This window comes from Psammomys obesus, unplaced genomic scaffold (genome assembly GCF_907164565.1).
Source record: "Psammomys obesus unplaced genomic scaffold, mPsaObe1.curated_primary_1811, whole genome shotgun sequence".
Lineage (NCBI taxonomy): Eukaryota > Metazoa > Chordata > Mammalia > Rodentia > Muridae > Psammomys > Psammomys obesus.
Window position 1 is genome coordinate 28260473 of NW_026587216.1, and position 27076 is coordinate 28287548.

The 27076-nt window shown below is 40.8% G+C and overlaps 1 protein-coding gene across 4 annotated transcripts in view; it reads right to left on the bottom strand.

The window, feature by feature from the left end:
- Positions 1-21530, bottom strand: part of CUNH8orf34 (chromosome unknown C8orf34 homolog) — a 375048-nt gene extending 353518 nt beyond the window's left edge. For all 4 annotated transcript variants that reach the window (XM_055603373.1, XM_055603372.1, XM_055603371.1 and 1 more), the window contains exon 1: positions 21181-21530. In XM_055603373.1, the coding sequence (XP_055459348.1) occupies positions 21181-21249 (69 nt within the window). In that variant the 5' untranslated portion in view covers positions 21250-21530. The remainder of the gene's footprint in view (positions 1-21180) is intronic.
- Positions 21531-27076: the final 5546 nt, after the last annotated feature.

Here is a 27076-nt window from a genome sequence, read left to right on the forward strand (position 1 = left end):
ACAAGACCAGATATTAGCACCTAGAATTAAAATCTCCCCAAGGCCAGAACCTTAGACTCTAGTGTAAAAACACAGTTAATAACAACCAGGTCAATATGTCTTCGCTGGAGCCCGGTAACCCTTCCACAGTAGGGCATTAGTATTCCAACATAGTTGAAGGACAAGGAAAAGGCCTTAACACCACCTTTTGCCTATGAGAGAACCCTTCAAATACATCTATGAAAACACAAACTATGGAAGAAAATGAATAAAGCCTTTCAAGACCTGAAAGTGGAACTAGAATCAATAAACCAAGTCAATAGAAAACCCAAACTGAGAAAAATGTGAAAATAAAAATTTTAGGAACTTGAGCAGGAACCACAGGGGTGAACTTCAACCAGAGAATATGAAAGAGAATCTCAAGCACTGAAGCCGGGGTAGAAGAAATGGATACATCTACATCAGTTAAAGAAAATGGTGAATCTGAAACAATCCAGAAAATCTGGGGCACTATGGAATAACCACATATAAGAATAATATGAATAGAAGAAGGGGGAGAAACCCAGGTCAAAGAACAAGAAATATTTTCAAAAAATTATAGAAGAAAATCTGTCTAACCTGGAGAAGGACACACCTATCAAGGTATAAGAAGCATACAAAGTACCAAATAGCCTGGCTCAGAAAAGAAACATCTCTTGCCTCATGATAGTCAAAACACTAAATATACAGAACAACAAAAAAAAAAAAAAAAAAAAAAAAGAACATTAAAAGCTGCAAAGGGAAAAGACCAAGTAACATATCAAGGCAGATCTATCATATGAATTCTCAATGAAGAATCTGAAAAGCAGATGGGCCTGGACTGATGTGCGGCAGACTCTAAGAGATCACAGTTGTCAAACCAGACTACTATACCTGGAGAAACTTTCAAACACCATAGACAAAGAAAGTAAGACATTCCATGATAAAACCTAATTTAAACAATATATATCTACAAATCCAGTCCTATAAAAGTTTGCTAGAAAGAAAGCCCCAACACATGAAGGTTAACTACACCAAAGAAAACAAAGGCCATAAATAATCCAAGAGGAGCAAAATCAAAAGAAGGGAAGCACACACACGCATACATGCACTCACCAAGACCACCTCCTCCACCACCAACAACCACAAAATAACAGGAAACAACAATCACTAGGCATTGATATATTGCAACATTAATGGTTGAAATTCCCCAATGAAAATACACAGACTAAACAGATATATAGAAAAACAGGATCCATCTTTCTGCTGCATCCAAGAAACATGCCTTAACATCAGGGGTAGATATCACCGCAGAGTAAAAGGATGGAAAAGGTTCTCCAAGCAAATGGACCTAGTCAACTTGCAACTGTAGCCGTTGTATTAGCTGACAAAATAGACTTCAATCAAAACTAATCAGAAGAAATATGGAAGGACACTGCATAGCCATCTAAGGAAAAATACACCAAGAGGATATTACAATGTTTAACACCTGTGCACAAATACAAAAGCACCCAGAGTTGTAAAAGCAACATTACTTAAATTACTCAAATTACTTAAATCACATATCGACCTTCCCGTAGAAATAGTGGGAGGCTTTAAGACCCAATCTCACCCATAGACAGGTCAAATACGCAAAACTGAAAAAAGAAATGGTGTAGCTAACAGATGTTTAAACCAAATAAACCTAACAGATATTTAAAGACCATTTCACTCAAGAGATACATGTTTTTCTCAGGAACTCATGAAAACTTCTCTGATATTGAACACAAACTCAGCCACAAAGCAACCCTCAACAAGAAAATGAAACAAAACCCTGTATTCTATCCAACCACAGCCTCGGATAGAAACTGGGTATCAACAACAACAGAAACTACAGAAAGCTTACAAAGTCATAAAAACCTAAAAACTCACTATGGAATAAAAAAAAAAATGAAACAAGTCCAAAATTCAGAAAGAAATTAAAGACGTTTTGGAATTAAATGAAAATAATTATATAGCATACTCACACTTGTGGAATGCAGTGAAGGCAGTTCTAAGAGGCAAGTTTATAGCACTAAGTGCTACTTAAATATTTTGAATATATCTCATAATAGCAATTTAACAGCACAACTGAAATTTCTAGAATAAAAAGAAGAAACCACACCCCAAAAGAGTAGCTGGTTACTACCATTAAGAAAAATTTGAAAACAAACAAACAAACAGAAAAAAAAAACAAAAACAAAAATGAAAAACTAGGAATTTGAACAGGAACCAAAGAGGCAAATTTCAACAAGAGAATACAAAAGAGAACTCTGGACTAAAATCAATAAAAGAGAAACAAACAAACAAATACAAAGAGTCAATGAAACAAAGAAGAAGTTCTTTGAGAAAATCAAGGAGATTGACCAACCATTACCAAAACTGGCTAAAAAGCAGAAAGAGAATAACCAAATTACCAGGCCACAGAAGAAGACAATGCAGCCAGTCCTGATGAGACCTGATAGGCTAGGGTCAGATAGAAGGGGAAGAAGACCTCCCCTATTAATGGACTGGGGGAGGAATATGAAAGGAGATGAGGGAGGGGGGGTGGGACTTGGAGGAGATCAGAGAGGGGGGTATAGAAGGGATACAAAGTGAATAACTTGTAATAAATAAAAGAAAATCAAGAAAAAAAATTGGAGGGGGTGGGGCATAACAACAGAGACCAAAGAAATCCAAAGACTCTTAAGAACATACTTCAAAAACCTCTTCTCTGCTAAATTGGAAAATCTAAAAGAAATGGATAATTTTCTCGATATATACCACTAAAATGTTTAAACAAGATCAGATCAGCAATTTTAACAGACCTATAACCCCCAGGGAAATAAAAGTAGTCAGTAGAAGTCTCCCAATCCTTCCTCCAAAAGCCTGCCAGATGTTTTTTAGTACAGAATTCTACTAGACCTTCAAAGAAGAGTTAATGCCAATAGTCCTGAAATTATTTCACAAAATAGAAACAGAAGAAACATTGCCCAATTCATTTTTTTGAGGCCACAGTTATCCTGATACCCAAACCACATAAAGACCCAACAAAGAAATAGAATTACAAACACAAGCTGGAAGCCTGTAACAGGGTAGGCTGCCGGGAGGGTATGGTTCTAGCTGAAAATCATGGAGACTTAAGTAGCCACCTCTGTAGTCAGGCAGGACTAGTGGAAGAAGGGGAACAACAACCTACTCACAAAACCTTTGATCCAAAAATTACTTAGCCTATAAGAAGTGTGGGGATAAAGGGAGAATAGAGATTGAGGCAATGTCTGACCAATGACTGACCCATCCTGAGACCCACCCCATGGTAGAGAGCCAGCTCCTGACACTATTCATGATGCTGTGCCATGCTTGCAGAGACGAGACTAACTTGACTGTCCTCTGGGAGGCTCCACCCAGCAGAGTATTGAAACAGATGCTGAGACTTGCAACCCTGCATGAGGTCTTATGAAAATGTCAGGGGAAGAATGGAAGGACCTGAAGGGAACAGCAACCTTACAAGAAGATTAACAGGAGCAATTAACCCAGACAGGAGCTTGCAGAGACTGACACAGCAACTAAGGAATATGCATGGCCTGGACCTAGGCCCCCTGCACATATATGGCTGATGAGCGGCTTGGTATTCACGTGGGTCGCCTGGCGAGTGGAGGACAGGGGACTGTATCTAACATGGACTCTATTGCCTGTTTTTGGATCACTCCCCCCTGGCAGGCTGCCTTGCCTGGCCTCAGTGGATGAGGATATTCTCAGTTCTCACATCAGACTTGATGTGCTAGGAAGGGTTGATATGGGGAGAGGGAGCTCTCTTTTTCTGGGAGAAAAGAGAGAGAGAAAGGGGAAAGAAGGTGGAAGCAGGAGTGGGAGGAGAGGAGGGAAGGGGTACCCTTGGGAAATAAAATAAATAAATTCAAATAAAATAAAAATTAAACAGACATAGATGCAAAATTTTTCAATAAAGTACTTGTAAACTGAATCTAAGTACACATCAAAAAGATTATCCACTATAATAAAAGAGGCTTCATCCTAGAGATGCAAGGATGGCTCAACATAAGTACAACCACCACACAAACAAACTAAAAGACAAAAACCTTATGATTCTCTCATTAAATGAAGAAAAGGCCTTGATTAAACATCCCTTCATGATAAAAATCCTGGAAAGATTAGGGATACAGGGGACCTACATAAACAGAATAAAAACAATTTACAGTAAGCCTATAGCCAACATCAAATTAAATGGAGAAAAATTCAAAGCATTTTCACTAAAATCAGGAACAAGAAAAGACTGTTCACTCTCTCCAGACCTATTAAATATAGTAGTGCTCAAAATCTTAAAGCAACAGGTCAACTGGAGAAGATCAATGGGATAAAAATTAGAAAGGAAGAAATCAAAGTATCTTTATTTGCAGATCATATAATAGTAATACATAACTGACCTTAAAAGTTCCATAAAAGGAACTTCTACAGCTGATAAACGCTTTTAGCAAAGTAGCTGACTATAAGAAATACAAGATAAACAAACAAACAAACAAAAATTTCAGTAGCCCTTCTACATACAAATAAAAAACACATTGAGAAGGAAATCCAGGAAACAACACATTTCACAATAGCCTCAAATAATATAAAATATCTTGGAGTAACTCTAACCAATCAAGTGAAGAACGTGTATAATAAAATCAAGTTAATGAAAAAAGAAATTGAAGAATTATCAGAAGATTAAAAAATCTCCAATATGCATGATCAGTAAGTTTAATATAGTAAAAGATGGCCCACCTTTCCAAAAAATAATCTACAGATTCACTGTAATCCCCATCAAAATTCCAACACTATTCCTCACAGATCTAAAAGGGAACATTTTCACTTTCATATAAAAAAAAAACTGAGGATAGCTAAAATAATACAGAATAATAAAAGATCTGCTGGAGGTATCACTATTCCTAATTTCAATTCCTATTACAAAGCTATAGTAATAAAAACATAATGGTATTGAAAAAAAAAAGACATGTTGACCTATAGGATCAAACTGAAGACTCAGACAAATTAGTATACTAATGGATAGATGATTTTTTATAAAGAAGCCAAAAGCACTTACTGGAAAGTGCTTTTCAGCATCTTCAACAAATGATGGACATCAAGCTGATGTCTGCATGTAGAAGAATGCAAATCACAAAACTCAACTGTAGATAGATCAAAGACCTGAAACTAAAGACAGATGCACTAAGCCTGATAGACTAGAAAGCAGGAGCAGCCTTGAATTCATTGTCACAGGAAAAGATTTTCTGCACAGAACACTGTTAGTGTAGGCACTAAGACCAACAACTAATAAATGGGACCTCATAAAACCGGGAAGCTTCTGAATGGCAAAGAACACTATCATTTGGACAAAGTGGCAGCCTGCAGAATGTGAGAAATATTTTTGCCAACTCCACATCCAATAGAGGACTGATATCCAAAATAGATAAAGAACTCAAGAAACTAGATATCAAGGAAAGAAATAACCCAATTTAGAAATTGAGTACAGATCTCCAGCTTCTAAACACATGCCTGCGCACTGCTTTCACCATCCCAGACCAAACTGTGGACTCCGAAGCACCAGCATCTGGGTCTCCCAGTCAACAGGAGAGCCCACATAGAGGGAAACAAGTGGGTCTGACCTCAGCTCACCCAGCTCATCCCCGAAAAAGTTCTCAGATTCCGTGTCTCCATAGGGACATTGGCCAGACCTCTGTACTCCATGGTTATCCAAGACAGCTGCACCCAACAAGCACAATGTCTGAGCAGAGTGTCTGGGCAGCTGCATTTCATTAACTTCAGAGCAAGAAAGCCTGTAGCAGGGCAGCTGTCTCCAATGCTTCTCCTGATGAGAGGGAAGCCCTTGGGCTCTTGGGGAGCCTTGGGCTCTTGGGGAGCCTTGGGAATTCCCTGAGAACCACCTGCCAGTCAGAGACCATACCCACCAATCTGAGGAGGGCTCTTAAGGGAAAAATCAGCTTCCTGCCCAGGGCTCTTCTTGCACTTCCCCCCACCCCCAACTTCAGTGGGCACCATAAATTACTATCCAATGCCAGAGCCAATTAGATGTGTAAGGCCAGCATAAAAACAATCAACAAAGCCAAAACAATATGGCATCTCCAGAATACAGTTATCCCAAGACAATCAGCCATGGACACTTTAACTCAACAGAAACACAAGAAAATGACCTTAAATCTATGCTTTAGAGAACGATAATCGAGGAAACAAATAAAATCCATAAAGAAATAAAAGAAGATACAATCAAACAGATTGAGGCTTTTAGAGAGTCCTGCAGAGAGGAAATTAATAAATCAGAAAAACACAATCAGGTGAAAGAAATCAATAAAATGCTTCAAGATCTGAAGATGGAAATGTAAACAACAAAGAAAGCACAAACTGAGGAAATCCTAAAAAGAGAGAATTGAGAGAAGAAAACAGGAACTACAGAGGTAAGCATCACCAACAGAATACAAGATATGGAGGAAAGGATCTCGGGTATAGAAGACACAATGGAAGAAATTGATGTGTCTGTCAGAAAATATTATATCTAAGAAATTCCTGACATAAAACACCCAAGAACTCAGAGATACCATGAATAGAAAAACCTGCAGAATAATAGGAATAAAGGAAAGAGAAGATTGTCAGCTCCAAGGCCCAGAAAACATTTTCAACAAAATCATAGAAGAAAATTTCCCCAATTTAAAGAGAGAGATGCCTATATGCATAAAAGAGGCCTACGGAACACCAAATAGAGGAGACCAGAAAATAATATCTCCTGCTACCAAATAATCAAAACACTAAATGTACAGGAAAAATATTAAAAGCTGCAAGAGAAAAAGGCCAAGTAGCATATAATAGCAAACATATTAGAATCACACCTGATTTTTCAGTAGAAACCATAAAAGCCAGAAGGGCCTGGGCAGACATCTTGTAAATCTTAAGAAACCACAGATGACAGTCCAGACTACTACCCAGCAAAACTTTTAATCACTATAGATGGAGAAAACAAGATATTGCAGAACAAAAACAAATTTATACAGTTCCAATAGGACAAATCCAGTCCTATAGAAGATACTAGAAGGAAAACTTCAATCCAAGTAAACTCAGGAAAGAAATAACTTCACTATTACCAAATTAAAAGTACACAAGCACACAAACACTCTGTCACAACCAACATCAAAATAAAAGGAACTAACAGTCACTGTCATTAATTTCTTTCAACATCAGTGAACTCAGCTCTCCAATAAAGTGACACAGACTGAGAGAATGGACACATAAACAGGACTCAACATTCTGCTGCGTACAAGAAACACACCTCAGCCACAAACATAGATATTACCTCAGGGTAAAGGGCTAGAAGAAGGTTTTTCAAGCAAATGGACCTAAGAAGCAAGCTGAAGTAGCTATTCTAATATCTAATAAAATAGACTTTCAACCAGAATTAATCAAAAGAGATGTGGAAAGGCACTTCATATTCATTAAAAGAAAGTTGATGATCTTCAGCAAATAGTGCTGATCTAAATGGATGTCTACATGTAGAAAATGAAAATAGATATATATTTAACACCTTGCACTAAACTAATGTCCAAATGGATCAAAGACCTCAACATAAAACCAAACACACTAAATCTACTAAGAGAAAAAGCGGGGAAGGGCCTTGAACTCACTGACACAGGAGACAACTTCCTAAACAGAACAATAACAGCCCAAGTTCTAAGATCAACAATTAATAAATGAGACCTTGTGAAAGTGAAAAAAGTTTCTGTAAAGCAAAAGACGCTGTTGTCAGAACAAAAGGGCAACTTACAGACTGGGAAAGGATCTTCACCAACCTTATATCTGACAGAGGGCCAATATCCAGAATATATAAAGAACTCAAGAAATTACACACACACGCGTGCAAACAAAAAACAAAATAATCCAATTTAAAAGTGGGGTACAGAGCTAAACAAAATTCTCAACAGAAGAATGTTGAATGGTGGAGAAGCACTTAAAGAAATGCTCAACATCCTTAGTCATCTGAGAGATGCAAATCAAAACTACTCTGAGATTCCATCTTACACTTGTCAGTGTAATATCAACAACTCAAGTGACAGCACATACTGGGCAGGTTGTGGCAAAAAGGGAACACTCCTCCATTGTTTGTGGGTGTGCAAACTTGTGCAACCACTTTGGAAATCAGTTTAGTGCTTACTCAGAAAATTGGGAACAGCTCTAACTCAAGACCCTGGTTTACCACTCCTGGGTATATACCCAAGAGATGTTCTACCATAAAACAAGAACATTTGTTCAACTATGTTCATAGCTGCTTTATTTATAATAAACAAAACTGGAAATAACCCAGATGTCCTTCAACTGAAGAATGGATAAAGAAACTGTGGTACATCTACACAATGGAATACTATTCAGCTATTAAAAACAAGGACATCATGAAATTTGGAGGCAAAGAAATGGATCTGGAAAAGATCATCCTGAGATAACCCAGACCCCAGAAGACAAGCTTGGTATGTGCTCACTTATCAGCTGATATCAACTGTACAATGCGGGATAACTATACTACAATCCACAGACTTAAAGAAGCTAAATAACAAGGTGGACCCTAGAGAGGGTGTTTAATTCTCTTTCAGAAGGGCAAATAGAGTAGACACTGGGTATGGTTGAAGAGAGGGAATAGTATGGGAGACTTCCACAGATGTCTTCTGACAGACTCCAACCACCAGGGGATGAAAGCAGATGCTGAGACCCACAGTCAAACTTTGGGCAGAGCTCAGGGAGTCCTATGAAAAAGTGGGGAGATAGAAGGACATGGAGAGGACAGGAGCTCCACAAGAAGACCAACAGAGCCATCAAATCTGGGCCCACGGGGTCCTGTGGAGACTGATGTAGCAACCAAGAACCATGCATAAAGAAGACCCAGGTCTCCTGCTCAGATGTAGCCAATAGGCAGCTCAGTCTCCACATAGGTCTCCTAGTAAGGAGATCAGGAGCTGTTAATGGCATGAACTCTGTTGCTTGATTTTCTATCACTTCCCCTGGGCAAGGAAGCCTTGCCAGGCCACAGAGTAAGAGGATGCAGGCAAGTCTCTTGAAGAGACTTGACAGTCTGAGAACAAAAAGACTAAGATGGGTGGAAGAGGGAGGGAAGGTAGGAGACAAGGGAGGGGTCTACAATAGGCATGTAAAATGAATAAATTAATAAAACAAAAGGAAATTGGGTACAAACAAAACAGAGAATTCCAGGAGCCAAGGCCAGCTAGTGGAAAGTTACAGACAGCTGCAACAAGGTCGTAGGTGAGAGATTTACGTCTCCGGAACCTATGAGACATCTGTGCGTCAGGCTAGACATTTTGAGATATCTTAGCTGACATTCTTGTAGTATCTCTTTTAGTAAACATTCTTGCGGTGTTCTGTTAATCATCATTAATCGCCCTGTTATGTTTTGTAAACTATATTGCTGACACATTTTTTCTTCCTGCCTTCTTCCTATAAAGTTGTGTGAAATTTTCAAATAAACGAGAGCAAGATCAGATTATAGACTTGCTCTCATTCTTTGTGTCTCCTTGTCTCTTTTTGCCCCTCCTTAGGAACTCGTTGAACTCCTGCTGGACGGGACAAGAGAAATCTCAGTAGAAGGAACTCAAATAACTAGAAACACTTAGAGAAATGCTAACATCCTTAGCTATCAGGGAAATGCATATCAAAACTACTTTGGGATTTTACTTTACTCCCATGAATATGGTTAAGATCAGTAAAGCAAGTGACAGCTCATGCTGTCAAGGAGGCAGAGTAAGGGGAACATTCATTCATTGCTGGCAGGAGTGCAAACTTGTATAGCCACTATCGAAATCAGTGGTCCTCAGGAAGATAGGAATCTATCCACGTCAAGGACAAGCTATACCACTCTTGAGCACATACTCAAAAGATACTTCTTCCTACCACAGAGACACTTGCTCAACCATGTTTATTGCTATAGTCACAATAGCCAGAAATTAGAAATAACCTAGATGCAACTCAACAGAAGAATGGATAAAGAAAAGATGGTACACAATGGCAAATTACTCGACCATCAAAAATAAAGAACTCATGAAATGTTCAGGTAAATGGATGGAACTAGAAAAAGTCACCCTGGTTGAGGTATTAGCAAATCCACAAAGACAAATATGGCATATATTTTACTAATATGTGGGTATTAACTGTTAAGTCAATGCTAACCAATCTGTTATCGATAGAACCACAAAGGGTAAGTAAAGAGTCATGAACTAGAGGGTACAGAGAGATCTCACCTCACTAGGAAAAAAAAAAAAAAGAACAGATAGTTATGGATAGATGAGGGAGGAGCTGGAATGGGAGGATCAAGTGGGGAGGGGAACAAAAGAGGGCAATGAGGATGGAATATGGAGAGAGACATTCCAAATCCAGAGGCACGTGAGCGGTAGTACTCATACAGGAGAAACCCCCTAAGATATGTACCTATCTGAACACGATCTAAATGAAATTGCCAAATCATGGAAAAAAGAGAGTCCCAGCTGGCCATCTCTTGTCACCAAATGAAGATTACAGTGCAGGACTGAGTTATTTCTAATTGAGTTGTTGTCCAAAGGAGTCCCAGGGGAATCCCCAAATAATCCAGGCTGTTGCCAAGATTGCAGTTTACTCTCCACAAACTGACAGCAAAACCTCATGGCAGTTTTTCATACTTCACTTTAAGTGTGTGTGTGTGTGTGTGTGTGTGTGTGTGTGTGTGTGTGTGTGTGTGTGTGTGTAGTTAGGTAAATTATAAATGTTTTAAAGTGAAATCTTTTACGTGTTCCACTTTAGTATGTGTCCAAGACACACCAGTATTCCAATATTCATTCACTACTTACAGTTATAGATACTTTTAAATGTCAATATACGAACTTTGGAGGTGAGTATCAATTTCATGTCTTTTTTTCATGACAGGGTTTCTCTGTGTAGACTTGCCTGTCCTGGACTCACTGTGTAGATCAGGCTGGCCTCAAATTCACTAGGAGAAAGCTAGGCCGCTACTATGTATCATTGAGGAAGAAGACAAGTAGGACTCTGGACCCTTCCACTCTAATGTTTATGCCCTGGCTTCCATGGGCATAAACCACTGTTCAGTATAGTGCACCACAGCTGCTCTGCAGGCCCAAGGCAACACGATCATAGTTAGATGACTGAAAAAGAAAATGTGGCATACAGACATGGTGGGACTTTACATGACTACAAAAGAAATTACTACATGAAGTCAAAAGGTCAGATTCAAAAACATGCTTTTTTTTCCCTTTCTTTTCATATTTGGATCTAAATTAGTCAGGAAGGAAAAGGAAAAGAGAAGGTGTGGGGCAGAAACACAGCATAAAACTGAACGAAGATGAACTGACAGGAAGAGAAACTAGAGAGGGTTAATGGGGTAAATATGGTCAAAGAATATATGGCAGTTGAGTAAAAATGTCATCCTGAAACTCATCACTTTGTACAGGGAGCATATACTAATAAACACGCATACGGTTGTTTTTTCATTTTTACGTGTTTCACTCATGTTCCTACACATGTACCGCATGTGTGGGTGGGTCAGCCAAAAGAAAGTGTCAGATCCTCTTCCACTGAAGACACAGATGGTTGTGAGCTGCCACCTGGGTGCCGAACCTGAACGCAAGTTCTCTGCAAGAGTAGCAAGGGCTGTCACCTTCTCAACCACCTCTCCAGACCGTAATGAATATGATGTTTACGAAATAAAGCTGCCACACTGTTCTCTCAACGGTTGCACAATTCTGCATTCTGTCCGGCTGGCAGTTCCAGTTGCTGCACGTCTGCACGTAGCCTGACTTTAACAGCCTCGTTCTGCGAGCAGTGGGCTCGCCTGGCCTTTCTCTAACGATGTTTCCTCACCTATGCACACTGCTTCACAGAGGGCATTTATTCGATTACTCTTAGCTACTATTTTTTCTTTTCTGTATTTACTTTTAACTTATGTGCATACATGCAGGTTGAGGTGAGTTGGAAGCGACCTGATGTGGGCGTTGGAGTTTAGCTTAGTCCTCTTCAGTGCGGTCTGTGCTCTTAACAGTTGAGCCATCTCTCCCCAGCCCCATTACCCCCCTCTCCTCTCTCTCTCTCTCTGTGTCTCTCTTTCTCTGTCTTCTTTCTACTTCTCTATCTCTATCTATCTTTTAAAGGTAGGGTCTACTATATCCCAAGCTGGCTTTGAAGTAACCACTTAGCCAAGGACTACTTTGGACTGATCCTCCTGCATTCACGCCCTGAGCGCTGGGGTTACAGATGTGCCCCGGCGTGCCCAGTTTATGTGCTGCTGTTGCATGGTCTGTACATTTGGGACAAACAAACACTCCTCTAAGTGAGCTACATCCTCGGATTAGCTACTTTTTTTGTTTGTTTGTTCGTTTGTTATCTACCTCTTAATTGGGTGTATGTCATGTGATCACAGAGTTTCGGTATAAGAATTGTTTTTGTTCTGTAATCTATATCCTCTGTCAGAAGATTCCGCCGGCACCCATCCTTCGGGAAGAAGGCTGTGCAGACGTGCTTAACTGGCCAGAGTACTGAGAATAAGGGGTGGGGGAGTGCCCGGCTGGCCATAGGCGAGCTGTGATGCTGTCAGGAGTGAGCCTGTGCTATGTGTGCATGCCTCAGACTTCAGACTCAAGTGTTCTGTCATGGAAGCACAAGGCTGAGCAAGTCGGCATTGGCTCTGTGCATGGGGGATGCCTCAAAGATGTCACCACTCAGAAGAAAGAGAAACGAAGACCCTTCCTTGGCACTCTTTCTTATCCCCAGCACAATTGTGCATTTGTTTTCTTGATTTTCAAAAAGTGTTTCAGCAGCATCTCAAGATGAAATAAAAGAAAAACGCATGGGCTTAATCAGAATTATGTCTCTTTATCAGACTTTTTCCTTATGCATAAAGTATTCCTATATATAAATATTGATCAAAGTCTTAGTTTAAAGTGCATCTGGTTTGTTTCTAAAAAAAAAAACTGAGATGAACTGTTTTCTAAATACTTATTTCTTAAATTGTTGTTTTGATTTTGGAACAAATTCACAATTATAGAAAAATTCCATGAAGAATACCAGGGATTGTCTGTGTTCTTCACCTCGACACGTCCCTACAGCACCGTTCTTCAGGGCAGGAATTCTGGGTCAAAAACCTCATTCCATACTGAATCATTCTGTATTTCAGTCTGAGATTTTTTTTTTTTACCTGCATGGCCTTGACATTCTTGAAGACTCTAAGAAAGTCACATTATGAACTGTGCCCTATAGGGTTTAATAGCTATCTTTGACTTATACTATCAGTTAGACAAGATTGAAATTAGTGCAGAAGCAGCGCTGGGTGGATTCAGTCCTGTCCTCTAAGCCTCTAAGTGGTGCAAGATGCTTCACCTTGCTGACATTAGTGAAGATCTCTCTCTCTCTCTCTCTCTCTCTCTCTCTCTCTCTCTCTCTCTGTCTCTCAGTATCCATTAGTAAAATCTTTTAAAATGGCTAGTAGTGGTAGTTAGAGGTTATGTTCTATTTTGATGTGTATTTATGTGGTGTGTGTGTGTGTGTGTGTGTGTGTGTGTGTGTGTGTGTGTGTGTGAAACAGTGCACATGGGAGCTGGTTCTCTCCATCTCCACATAAGTCTAGGGAATCCAACTCTGAATGACAGGATTGTGAAAAAGCACCTTCATTCATGTTTAGCAGTTGCTAGATTCTCCCTAGCTGCCTTGAGCAAAAGGACTGCTGGTAATAGCCAGTAGGAGAATCCTTATTTACACAATCACTGCCATTTTGAACATCCCATGGTATTCTGGGGGAAATTATACAATGATCACAGATGATAGTCTCAGCTCCTGAATGTACAATCTCTGCTACGGATGTTTCATTTTGTCACAGATTTTTGTCTGTTGCAAGCTTGGTGGAAACTCAAGAAAACTCTTCAGACTTCTCTACCTAGGACAGAGGGACTGGGCGGGCTGGGGCTATGGAGGAAAGGCTGTGCTTATGTAAACACAGACCTCTGTTTGCGTGCGAGGTTTTTTTGTAAATAGTGCAAATACAAACCTTGATATCCATGCATGACGTGCTGCAATTGGTTCTAACCTTCTCCAGCTATATGAACAGATGCTCAGGCTTAGTGAGTTCACCTCCTGCACCGCCTTTCCCTGTGTCACAATAACAGTTTCCTTGGAAAGTCTCTTCCTTTGCCTACTTTTAGTAGTGCTGGGTGAGCTGGTAACACAGAAGAACGACAGCAGCGATGGCAGAGGCACTGAGGTGGCAGGGGTACCAATGGTGGCATGATTGACAGGCCATACTACAAAAGCGGCAGGCAAGGTGGTCATCTCCTACACAGTTAAGGAAGAGGCAAAGCATGGTGCTGCTAATGGCCTGTGTGTAAAAGAGACACATTTGGAGTCTTAGAACACCCTGGCCTTTGGCACACCACGGATAGAGAGAAATGACCCATACAGCAGGTATTTCCACCTCAGGGATATGGGAATGTGCTAGGTCTGAGGAGTAAAGCTGTTCCTTTCCTGTATAGTTTCTATCTCTAGTCCTTTGCCTTTGTTACCTCTGGTGATCTCTCATGCAAAACAATCTACTTATCGTAAACAGGGTGTAGTTACTGTATAGGGCCTTATATTTTTATATAGTGATGGTATTAGGTGTTTAGAAAGAGATGTAGTACACCTTCCCAAAACTTGAGTGTTTTTATTTTTATTTTTATTAAAATATTTTGATCCTATTCCTTCTCTCTCTTTGTCTTTCTCTCTCTCCTGCCAGATCTTCCCCACCTCCCTACATTTTGTTTTGATTATCATCTGGGGGATGGGATGAGAGAGAGAGCAAGAGCATGAATTGTACCGACCTTCATATGCAATTGCCTGTCATATAACTCAGCACTGGAGAAAGTCTGGATTCTTAAAGCTTTTCCTGTGCTTCTTGGTCTCCTGCGTCCCCTGCTGAACATTCACGTCGTACCCTGTAAGTCTCGTTTTGAGGATCAAGCCCCGCTATCTACAGCAGTGTGGTATGCAGGCTGAGTTGAAAAAGCAGGGAGCTGAGCTGGCTCTTTGCTTGATAGGTGAAGAGAAAGGAAGCCAAGCGTTTTGAAGCAGTGGCCAGGAGGAGAGGAGAAATAGAGAGGCTGGAAGACTGAGGCTGGAGATGGACGTGGAATGCTGCAATGTGCCAAAGAAATGGCAGGTCCTGGCCCCCAGCAGAGTTCCAGACAACTGTGAAACCTTTAGGGCAATGGGCTAAGATACCACAGGCCTCACAGCTGTCACACTGGTCACTGCCTATGGCCAGCCCTTGAAGAGATTCTCCTTCCCTATCCAAGATTGCTATCCACAGAGTGCACAAGACCCCTGCCAGCTGCTTGGAAATACTATCACTTGAAGAAAATACTGATGCCAGGCATATTTACTGGAAGGTTACCTTCTTACTTATAATTACAAAATATTTTGTGGGGAAATGCCCAGGGAATATGTAACATTTCCCCAGTCATCCAACTTTCCTCATCAGCGTCAGCACTGGTTACTTTTTCTTGCCTGGACTATGAATTAGTGATTTTCTCAATCTATTATCCTTTCAAATGTTACTGACTGGCATTCTACTAATTAACCTTCCTCTTCTTCCAAGAATCAAACACGTTCTGTATTTCATTAAAACTTAGTAGAATAAAATATTCTATTTTATCTAGTAAGATAAACTATTAGTTTAATTTTATATTTTGATCTTCAGTTGACTCCAGCTTAGAAGCCTCCTCACACTGGTTTTGCGATCCTTGTGACAGGCATATCCCCCTTTAAATATCGGATGTAAGATGTCCTGAGTTCAATCATCTTATACAAACCTGAGATCAGCCATTCCTTCAGTGATGCGTACATCTTCTAATAGCTTGATGGGTAGACACCAGAATCTGGGTACCAAGTGTGTCCATTGTTACTCATGTGTTGCTATTCCCAGCTTCTCCCAGTAAACAGAGCAAGGATATAAATGGGGTGCAGACAACTTAGCACACGTGAGATCTACATCTGTTATTGAAAGATATGAGATTACACAGTCCCTGCAATTCAGTTCTAATCCAAGCTTTTCTCCACTTTTAATCTGTGATCCCTATCCTCATCAGTGAGAAAACTGGCTGGCATGATTTTCAATAATTGTGATTCTTTTCCCAATGCCCTATATTTCCTAATATACAAAAAACAAAACAACAACAACAAAAAAAATGCTGGTCCAAGCAGTTATTCTGCTCAATGTGTTGAATCTTGTCTATATAGCCAGAAGGCCACTTGCCCCACTTAGCTATACTCATTGCATAACTCTGGCTGATAGCTGTTTAATTTAAATATTATGGAACTACAAAAGAAGTCCATATTATTTTCAAAGCCTTATATTTCCATTGAGCACAGTATCTCAGAAGAGACTTTCAAATGTTGAAACTTTGCTTCACCAAACCTGCAGATTTCATTTTATGCTTGTCTTTAATTATTTTTAAAGTTATATGATTAGTTATTTGTAATTTAATTTGTTTGGGTGGTTCTTTGTTAGTTTCATCTTTTTTGTTGTTGTTGTTGTTGGTAGTAGGAGTCCTAAGGATTGATCCAGAACTTGTCTATAATAGGCAAATGCTTTTCCACTGGGCTACTTCCCTACTCTTTCATTTTGGAGTCATTTTATTTCCTTATTAAGTATTTGAAAATAATGCACAAGAAGGTAGAGATTATAAATGGACTAATAATCTAAAACATGTCAAATATATTTTTAAAGATTATTTTGAGGTAAATCAATAGAAATGTATTAACTTTGACTCTAAGAAACTTGACCAAAATGAATGTCTTTCCTCATCTATGGCTCTCTAACTGTTCCAGGATATAAGGTCAACATAAATTTAGAAACAAGAAAAGTTCTCATAACTTCAGAACTGGGAGAAAGGGTATTTCTGAAAAGAATTATTCAAAAAATGTATTGTATTGGCTTATCATTAACTTGAAGACTTTCTAAGTAGTGAGCATGTATTTTTATTACTTCTCCCCTGGAAGCATTTTACTACAATTACATTTTTTTTACAATAATCTTTCAGAATAAGGTAGGAATGGAGCAAGTTTAGCAAAGAGTGACTAGCTATCTCTCTGGATCTTATACAACCGTTATATGTCAATCAAAGCCGTTACCATGTGTACCATCTCCAAACGCAGAGTCTCTCCTTAATAAGAGCAAGGGATTCTCTTCACTTGACTCTAACAGGTATGATCAAAGGAAAGCCATGAGCTTGGAAAGAAGGGAAGCAGATTTGAATTTAAACTCCCAGAAGTGTAGGTACCAGAGATGAACAAGTGGCACTACAGCATAACATGTAAAGATGGGACCAGGGATGCCCCGGATCGACCATGAGTCCAACTCACCCTGGGTGCAGCAAATTATGTTTAGATGGACGCTGAACTATAAACATTGTAAGGAATGACCCATTCTACTTGGAGAGAGTTAAACCACATTTGAGTTTTCAAATAGTCCTTACTATTCTGCTTTTAAGTAGTTCAAGAAGTCATACTTTTGCATGAAGAAGGAACCGATATTCATGGCTAACACGAGAATCTTTCTAACCAGTAGCCAGTAAATGATTACTCTGTATATTTAATGGAGATGGCAGAAACTAAACTAAAATACATATATCTTCATATGGAAAATGAGGAATTTTGATGATCCACATCATAGAACCTCTTGAGAACTAAATTAAGCGGTTTCTACTAGAGGCAAAGGGACCACACTAATTCCTTAAGCAGGTATGTGCCAGACAATTAAAATGCTGTATTTTTTTTAAGCTATTAAATTTCTGGCCTTAGGGTTTGATACAACTCCTGTTTTCACACCACACGCTTTGCCTACGTTATAAAACCAGTCAACTTTGGTGGGACATGAACCATTTGACACTCTGCCAGCGTAAATAAGAACTCAGATGTAAAATTTAAAGTGAGCAAAGTCACAGTTCTGCTGTACTGCAGATCGGTGGCACACTCCTCTAAGCTAAGCGTCCGGGCTGTGCTCTGCTCACCTGCCTTTAATAAGTCAAAGGGGAACTAAAGATATTACATGCTACATAAATTTCAGAGTTTGTGGAACACAAGTCATTTTCATAATCTTTTAAAAATATCATCACCCAGAACTCTTATGCAATGATTTTTAGGCATGCTTTTGTAGTTATCAAACTATTTTAAGTCATATTTAAAGGTAGTTTAAATGTATGCTCCCAGATCACTTGAAACCAAAGTTATTTACAAATTATTTTGGAGGTGGTGTATACAGCACCCTTTATGCATCACAGATGACAAGGTATTAGTGATAAGACCCGTAACTAGAGATAAACCAAGAGCAGAAATTGAGTAAATATATTTTACAGACTTAAAAAAAAAATAAGCCTGGCATGCCTTTAATTCCAGCATTTTGGAGGTGGAGGCAGGCGGATCTCTGTGAGTCCAACCAGGGCCATTCAGGGCTACAATAGTCTTTAAAAATTCCAGAAAATCCAGTCACTTTTCAACCCTAGGAGGTTATCTTTCTTATTTAATAGTCTTTAAAGAACTGTAAGAAGCTCCCTTTGAAGTAGCTCACTATAAAAAGGAGTTTTCTCCAAACATTCCTAACACAAGCCCACTGGGGAACACCGTCAGACAGTGCACGTCTTGACAACTGAAGAAGCTTGCGTCACTAACCCTTGGGCCTCCGTATAACACGGTGTGGGTGATAAACATGGCAGGTGCCTATTTTAATTTGTGGTTTCTCAAAAAAAAAAAAAAGAAGAAGAAGAATTTTTAGCTTGCATTATCATTTTTGAAACGGTAGCCCAATAACAGTAGCAATCTATGGCACTCCTCTTGTAAGTCCGGATCCCAGGGGGCCTCCACTGAGCTTCTGAGTCAGATCTACGAATCACCAAGTCGCAGGAATTTTAGATCATCAACTATCTTGTAGATGGTATTGCTGCACTGTTTTTAAGTTTTGTTTGGTTGGTTAGTTTTGGGTTTGTTTTATGACACACTTTTCTCTATAGCCCGGGCTATCTGTGAATTCACTGACAGACCTACAGACCATGGTGAACATCTTGCCACAGCCCCACAAGGGCCAACATGACAGTTGCGGGCCACCGCACCTTACTTCTGCACTGACCCTAACTTGAGGAGAAAGGCTAATCGAACTCTCAGAGCTAAGCTTTATCACAGTCCTTGCCTAAGTACCCACACCCACCCTGCTCTTAGCAGATGAGAACTTATCTTCTCTCTCTCTCTCTTCAGTTATGGAAAGTACACATCAACCCTTAAAAATTGACTACTCATCACTTCAACCCAAACTCATGGAGCTTATGTAAGGCACATCCTGAAAAAAATGCAAAGCGCAGAATTTTGTTGGGTTTGGGTGGGGAGTTCTACAGCTTTCACGAAACAATTCCCTTCCTTAAAACTCTTCAGTAGGGAACTAACTGCTGATCATTAAAGGGGAGGAGACAGCTGACAGATATCAAGCTGAGCTTATTTCTTAATTATGTAGAAAGTTAATTCCATTATTGTTACTTGAGAAGAACAATGGGAGTTTTAAAATAAGTTAAGTGAGAAGGGTATCTATTAAAAGCAATTCACTTATTTTTCTGTGGCTAATAGTGCTTTATGTTCCAGGAAGGCAGCCAACAAATACAGTCTAAATGTATTCATTTTATTATGTTGATGCAATTCATATACTATTCAATATTCTGCTTCTACATCTCTCTGTTTGGCTGATGTGAGGTATGTGTAATTTATAGTCATTACACTAAGGGTAAAGAAATTATTCTGGCTGCTCACGTGACTGTAGGGTATGGATTTAGCAGAAGCAGTATTTCCTTCGCTAACATTTTGAAACAAACAAAAATTTTAAGAGACCCACAAGACCTTTTGACCCATTTAACAGAGTTGTCGTTGAAATGATTCTTCAGTTTTTCAAATTATTGCCACATTCACTTAAGGCTGGGCAGAAAAACTCCAGAGATTTTGCGAAGTTTAGTTATTTGAAACCTGTCCTTCTGGGGGCGGGAGGGGGGGTGGCTATTTGACAGCCCTGTGATCCTTTCAAGTAGAGGCATTTATTTGCTTCTCTCTCTCTCTCTCTCTCTCTCTCTCTCTCTCCCTCTCTCTCTCTCCGCATCTGCTGTTCTAGTCTCCACGAAGTTGCTCCATCCTCAGATCACCAATGCCCCCTCTTCCTCTTTCTGCCCAGGTCTTCAGCATAAAAGATCTGCAGTGGTTTTTTGGTGCTGTCTTGGCTCTCCTCACCCCTGGCTCTCCTCTAGCTGGTGCCATCTAGGATAGTGAGCTGCAGAGTAAAGAACCTAGGAGGTCCCTCCCTGGTGAGCCTGGAGACCTGGTCCCTGACACCCCCACCCCACCCCCAGCACCTGGCCAGCTCCCTGGCAACCTGCGGACATTTGGCTGGTGCCCGCTTTCTGGCCCAGGGTCGCATTTTTTCCTCTTGTTCCCGCTCTTTTTCCCTCCACTATGTTTTGGTCATCGATTATTCGGAGGTGAGAGGAAACAACTCAAGATAGTCTCCTGCTCAGAAAATGGGAGTGTTTTTCTAAAACCCTTCTGTGCTCCTTTCCACCCTTGAGAACAGGTAGGGTCTGTGCGAAGAGATCCAGTTTCAGCCACAGACCTAAGTCAGGTTCCCAGTGGACCAGGTTCCCTCTGGTTTAACATAATCCTTCTCCCTCTGAACACCTCCTCTACCTCTTCAGGTGCTACTACTGGCCATATGTAAAAGAAAAAAAAATTCAACATGCAAGACAGTGTGAATTCCGGGAGCGGGTGTGTGTGTGTGTGTCTGTGTGTGAAAATAGTCTGAGGATGTACATTTGGACTGCCTATCTCACCCTCTCTGAGCCGTCATACGGCTACTAGAAGCAGGAGAGTCTAATGGCTCCAATCGTCCTGCTAGGTTGAGCTTGGGCCCTCTGGAGCTCACCTGTCTGTGTCCAGGTAACTGGCCAGTGCCCAACTGGCCGTGTTCCACAACACCTAGCCACAGGGCTCCCTCTCCCGCGCATTCGCTTTGCACTGTCTGATTTTATTTCTGCACCAACACCACCATCCCCAAAGAGAGCGGGACCATTCTCCGCCAGGGCTCCTTACCTCAAACAGAGGACCGATCTTGTTTTTCTCCAGGTAAGCCTGGATTCGGGTTTGTTGACGAGACGCCATGGAGAAACAGATGGGTCAGCGGAGAGAAGACAGTGCGCCTTGGCTGGGCACAGCCTTCCTCTGTCCTCAGGTAGACCCGGGACGGGAGCTCCTCGGCTGGGGACAGCCCTCCTCGGTCCGCAGATAGACCCGGGACAGGAGCTCGGGAGCCTGGGCTCCCTGGCACAGCGGTGGGTGGGCAGCAATCCGATGAGCAGCGAGCCCGAAAGGAGCAGGGAGCAGGGAACCCAGGGGGAGGCTCTGCCAACTCAGACAACTCCGAGGCGAGGGGAGAACTCCATCGCGCCCGCCCTGCAGCTCGCGCCCACCCGCTCCCCTCTCCGCAGCGCCGCCGCGGGGAAATCGCTGGCAGCAGAGGCTCGTCTGTCCTCTGGGCGGCAGCAGAAGGAGCCGGTGGTGGCCGGAGGCGAGTGTCTGTGCTGCGCCTCCGGGAGCGGATCCGGGGGAACAGAGGCGGCCGGAGGGGCGAGAGCGCGCGGAGCCGCCCAAAGCGCGCCACGGTGTGCGCCCAGCTCCCGGCTGCCGGGAACCAGTACCCAGGCTGCTCCCCGAGGCGGTGCTCGCTCCCTAGCGACAGCGCCGCTCAAAAAGCCAATGGTAAAGGTGCTTCTTTCAAAGTGCACATAAATCTGGTGCTTGTTGGCTACTCCTTGGCAGCTACAACCGCAGTTCCGAAGAGGATGGTCCTCACCCCCGAGGGGGAGCCTCTCCTGGGCACGTGCTCTGCCTTCACCAGCCGGTGATAAGAGAAAGCCAGAGGTGAAAACTAGTGGGTGGGTTTGGCCGCGGAAACAAAGTTGCTTATCTTAAAAAAGAAAATGTAAAACGAAAAGCTAGAAGAAACAGATACCTGTCTTGGCCTTGAACAAGGCAACTGACGCTGCAGCCTGAGAACTGATTGAAAATTCCAGAAGTGCAGAAAACCACAGGCTGGGAGCAACCCTTGGGCGTTTGGCAGGGAGGTGAAACAAAAGCGGGCCAGCCCTCTGCTTCCAAGTTTGGGTTTCTTCCTACCGCCTTCAGTTCTGCTAGGGCTCAGGGGCTCTGTGCTTCCACCTGGCCGCGCCTCCTCTAGCTACCTCCTGAGCACTTCAGTTTTACCTGATACCACATGTTATGCAGGGATTTTCAAGTTGAAGATCTACAGATATCACAGGGTTCTTTGTGGAGTTCTTTGCAATTTTTTAAAGACAGGGTGTGAAACATTAAAGCCTCAAAGACAATGTGCCTCGTTCTAAACCATTGTGTTTTGCCAAATCAAAACATTTATACTAAAACTCCTGATTGTCTCTACAATAACACACACCCGTTTCCGTACTGCGACAGTATAGATTTCTTCTTTTTCCCTGCCTTGTTCCAGATGTCTGTGGCTTGTGTCTTTACTGCTGCCCAAGCCTTTTCTCTCTGTTTTAAATTATCCTGGCAATGTGCTATAGTTAAGATGAGGATGCTTTATTCCAGGAGGTATTCTAGCAATTGCTTTTAATCATTTACATCCGATAAATTTACCAGAGGAGCTAGGATATTAGCCACCACTGATAACCTGAGCCAGACCTGATTTGGGGTGGAAAGATGTCCGAGCTCTCACTTTTGCAGTCAGCCTCACTTGACCTGACGGGTGCAGACAGGAGTAAAAAGCGGTGAGGTCCAGGGTTGTCACATGTTTTACGTTTCATATTTCTGCTATAGTTCAAAACTTACTTACTTACTACTTTTTAGTATGATTGGGAGCTATTGAATATACAAAATGAATACCAATATTTCTATGAAATATGTTGTAGAGGAAGGCCTGTGTGTCACCTAAAGGTCCAAGTATTTTTTTAAAGACTTATTTTATTTATTCATTATGCATACTGTGTTCTGCATGCATTATGCCTTAGCTCCAGAAGTAGACAGACACCAGATCTCATTACAGACGAGCCACCATGTGGTTGCTGGGAATTTGACTCAGGACCTCTGGAAAAGCATCCAGAGCTCTTAACCTCCAGCCCAGGTCCAAGTATTTTAAATTCCGCATTGTACTGCAAGATGAGGACAGGGCCTTCCCCAAAGTACATTTTCTACCTCTAAGAGATATGAGGAAGATCTTTCTTTAAAGCTAGTAATTGATAGTCACCAACCCCAGGGTTCCGCATCAAGAGTCTTGGCCAGAAAAAGACAAAGCATCCCACACTTACATAACTAAGACATTTCCAAAGCTACTCTGCTCCTATAGCAAATGGTGACACCACCCCAAAAGATGGCTCTTTCCATTTCTCACAAACTATGACGTCATTGCTACTGGACGCATTTTTTTGTACAGCTTCTCCACAGCATACATTAAGACTGAAACTTCAAAGGCAAAAGGCCCTACCCTTGTCCTACGCGTTTTAGTCATGTTGAACTGTTGGCAGCTACACAGATGATGGTAAAGAGACATGCTATGACTATGATTTTTTTTGAGGGACGCTGTGGGGAATGTTATGTCTGGTGTCCTCGGTGAGCGTTTGATGAAGGAGATGGTAACCGTACAAAGTGCTGGGAGAGCAAAACTGTGTTTTCCTGGCTGAGACTGGGAGAGTGAGGTTTGCGGAGGAAATTTCAAGCTTCAACATTAAAAACTAGCGTGTAAAAGTGCACAGGCGTGCAGCAGCTAGTGGTCGTAGAAGCACAGGGTGAACGCAGTAGGATCACAGGAAGTAAAAACGTAATCAGGGGTCAGCTCACCGGAGTCTTAGAGGTCTTGCTCAGGGATGACATGTCTTGTGGGAAGTGCCTATTTGGATTTTGCATCCTATAAAAAAAATAGGACAGCTCAGGTTAGGACTAGGGTTTGGCATGGAAAAAAATGGAATTTTATGAAGACATGCATAAGAACAAATCTGTTGATTAAGTATATGTGGAACAAGATAGGAGGGACAATAAACAAATGGCAATGATGTCTGGAATCAAGTTAGATGGTAGTTGCTTGTTCAAGCCACCCACTATGAAATCTGTTGGTCTATGATTTACTTTAGACTCCTTAGATCTCAGATGGAGCCTGTTTATATCCTATAGCCTATAGTGTAGAAATTAGTCAAAAATTGGGCTTATAAATATTAGCATTCCCTGTGGAGAGTGTTCCATGCAAAGATGTGGCATTCCATAATGTTAACGAATGAGTTAATTTTTTAGTAGATTGGTTTAATCCATCAGTGCACTTTTAGGCTAAATTTTGTCTCTGAGTCATGGTATTTATACTCTGTTTTGTTTTGTTTTTTTTTTTTTTTTACTTCATTCATTGCATACGTGCTTTGCCCCCTAAAACTGCAAATTATTTAAAATCATGAATTGTGTTTTTAATAATTTTCTCACACAGACAACATGCAATATATTATATAGTCAAGTCTTCATAACTGTATCTTCAGAACCCTATGTCTGTGCATCTTAATAATTTTGATCACCTATTCCCTTTATGGATGATTAGAAGGTTGGAGAAACAGCTCAGCTATTAAGAGTGTTTGCTGCTTTTCTAAAGACAAGTGTCTGGTTCCTAGCATCAATGTCAGACTGTTCACAAACACCTGTAACTCTAGCCCCAGGGAGATCGGATACTTCTGGCAGATGCCCATGAACATAACTAAAAATAATACAAGTAAATATTTTTTAATTGATTGAAATTTAATCCTGGCTTCAGATTGAATTTTGCAAGTCTTTTCTGTCCACATCAACTTGGTACCTTTGTGATCCTTTCTCCATTTTGTGGTTTGTGTCTGGCATAAAAGGCCATTTTTTTAGTGAAGCTGTTTTGACCTCATTGTACTGTAGGAGTGCTGGTCAGCATAATTTACAAGTATACAGAATCCATTTGGTAGAAGGTGCTAAAGCCCCTGTCTAACTCCATTTATAAGACACCTTGCACAGCTCCTTAAGCAAATGATTTTCAATGAAAGGCAAAGGACAGTGGTGAAGCCCAATTGAGCCAGCTCAGAATTACTAGCAAAGAGACCTCTTGAAATTGATTCAACATGGAGACATCCAGGCAACAGAGACATTCTCTACTGGCTTCTGGACCTGAGACTTTTGAGTCCTGAAGCATATTCCTCTCTTTCCTTGATGACTTTTACCTTGTCACTTTACAATAAACAGCGATAAGTACCTTCCCAAAGACCACAGCACTTGTGAGCGACCTGCCCATTCAAGGGGAGTGAGCACCGAGTTGTCTTTATTTCTGCCTGAGTGGGCACAAACGCCACATCTACCATCTAAACACAGTCCCAGAACTTTCTTCGCTGAACCACGGCATTTAATCCTAGAGGTAATGTCAAGAAGTTGGTGTTTTCATCTTCCTCATATTTTCCAGGTGAAGAAAAGGAGACACTCAGCAAATAAATAGCTTACTCAAGGTTAAAAAACAAACAAACAAACAACAACAACAACAAAAAACTTAGCAAGTAAGAGAATGTGTGCTTGAACCTCTATGGCATTTGACACACTCAAAGCCCTGGCTACCAATCGAGTGCTTCTCTTTCCTTTGCTTTGAATTTGTTCCTACCAAGAGTCATTTTGATAATGAATTTCAATTCCTCAGTGTGTAGATATGAAAAAGGACACAGCTTGGATGGCAGAGACCAAGGTAATTGTCGGTCCCGTGCTAAATGAACACATGGCCTCTCATGATTTTCAAAACCAGCTAATCAATCACGGTCAAACTCACTGCTCTCAGTGCCTAGTGTCATAGTTTCACTGGTCACGTGGAATTCAGAACTTCGATGATTTTGTACTCTGACACAACCCTGCCTTCCATTATTATCCAGGGTAAATTCCATCTCTTTTGTTTTCACACTTAAATATTAGATTTTAATATTTAATTTTTAATATGTGGTTTGAGCTGCCATCTCCAGCTCAAATTCCTTAATTTATGGCAATAACTTTACAGCAGGATTATTTATTAAGTTATGACCCATTTAAGGAAGGTCTACAATATCAGACTATATAGCTATTTCTTATTTTTGTCAGCAAATTCTTAATCCTGGCAGGCTTTTGCTTATATTTTGCAATGGCATTGTTTTGAGTTTTCATTCTCGTGTGGGTCTTTGTTAGAAAATGGAAAGTGATGGGGAATGTTACATGATACTGAATATATTGAAAGGAAGGAAATAAAAACACAAGAATGTCTGAGCAAACAAATGATCATGTTTTAAGGAAACACAATTCCACTCTGTGCACACCCTGGGGATCCAGGCTCTGCCTAGGACAGGATTGCTCCACTGGAGCTATCAAGGACTAAGTTACATGAGACCCATTTCTCAAATACACATTTCTGTAAATGCCAGCTCATTTTCAGCTATAATGAAGTGAATCACAACAACATTTTAACAAAAGGCTAATGGTCCATTTTAGGTAAATTAGTGGAACTGCCACTGACCAGCATGAATTTAAATATAAAGTTGTAAGATGACTTTGCACTCTGCAAAAATAATGTAAATTATATAGTAGCCAAAATAATAAGCAATTTCTCTCTTTCTGAAGCAGATACTGCCCCCATGTCTCATGGCGAACACTCATCCTCAGACAGTTTTGGTCCTAAAAGAGAGAAGATTTTGAGAAACCTAACAATAAGCTGAGTTTCCACAAACATTAGATAACCACACCCATTTATACAGCTTCTACAAAAATTAACTGAAGGAGTCTCAAAGAGCAAAGACTATTGATGCTGGAAAAAAACTGAAAATCAAAACATCTGATGCATAAGTGGGGTAGAAAGATGAAAAATAAATGAATGAGAGAAATAATGAATGAAAAAAACATGCTGATGGGACTGGGAAAGGGACTCAGTAATTAAGAGCATTTGTTGCTCTTGCAGAGG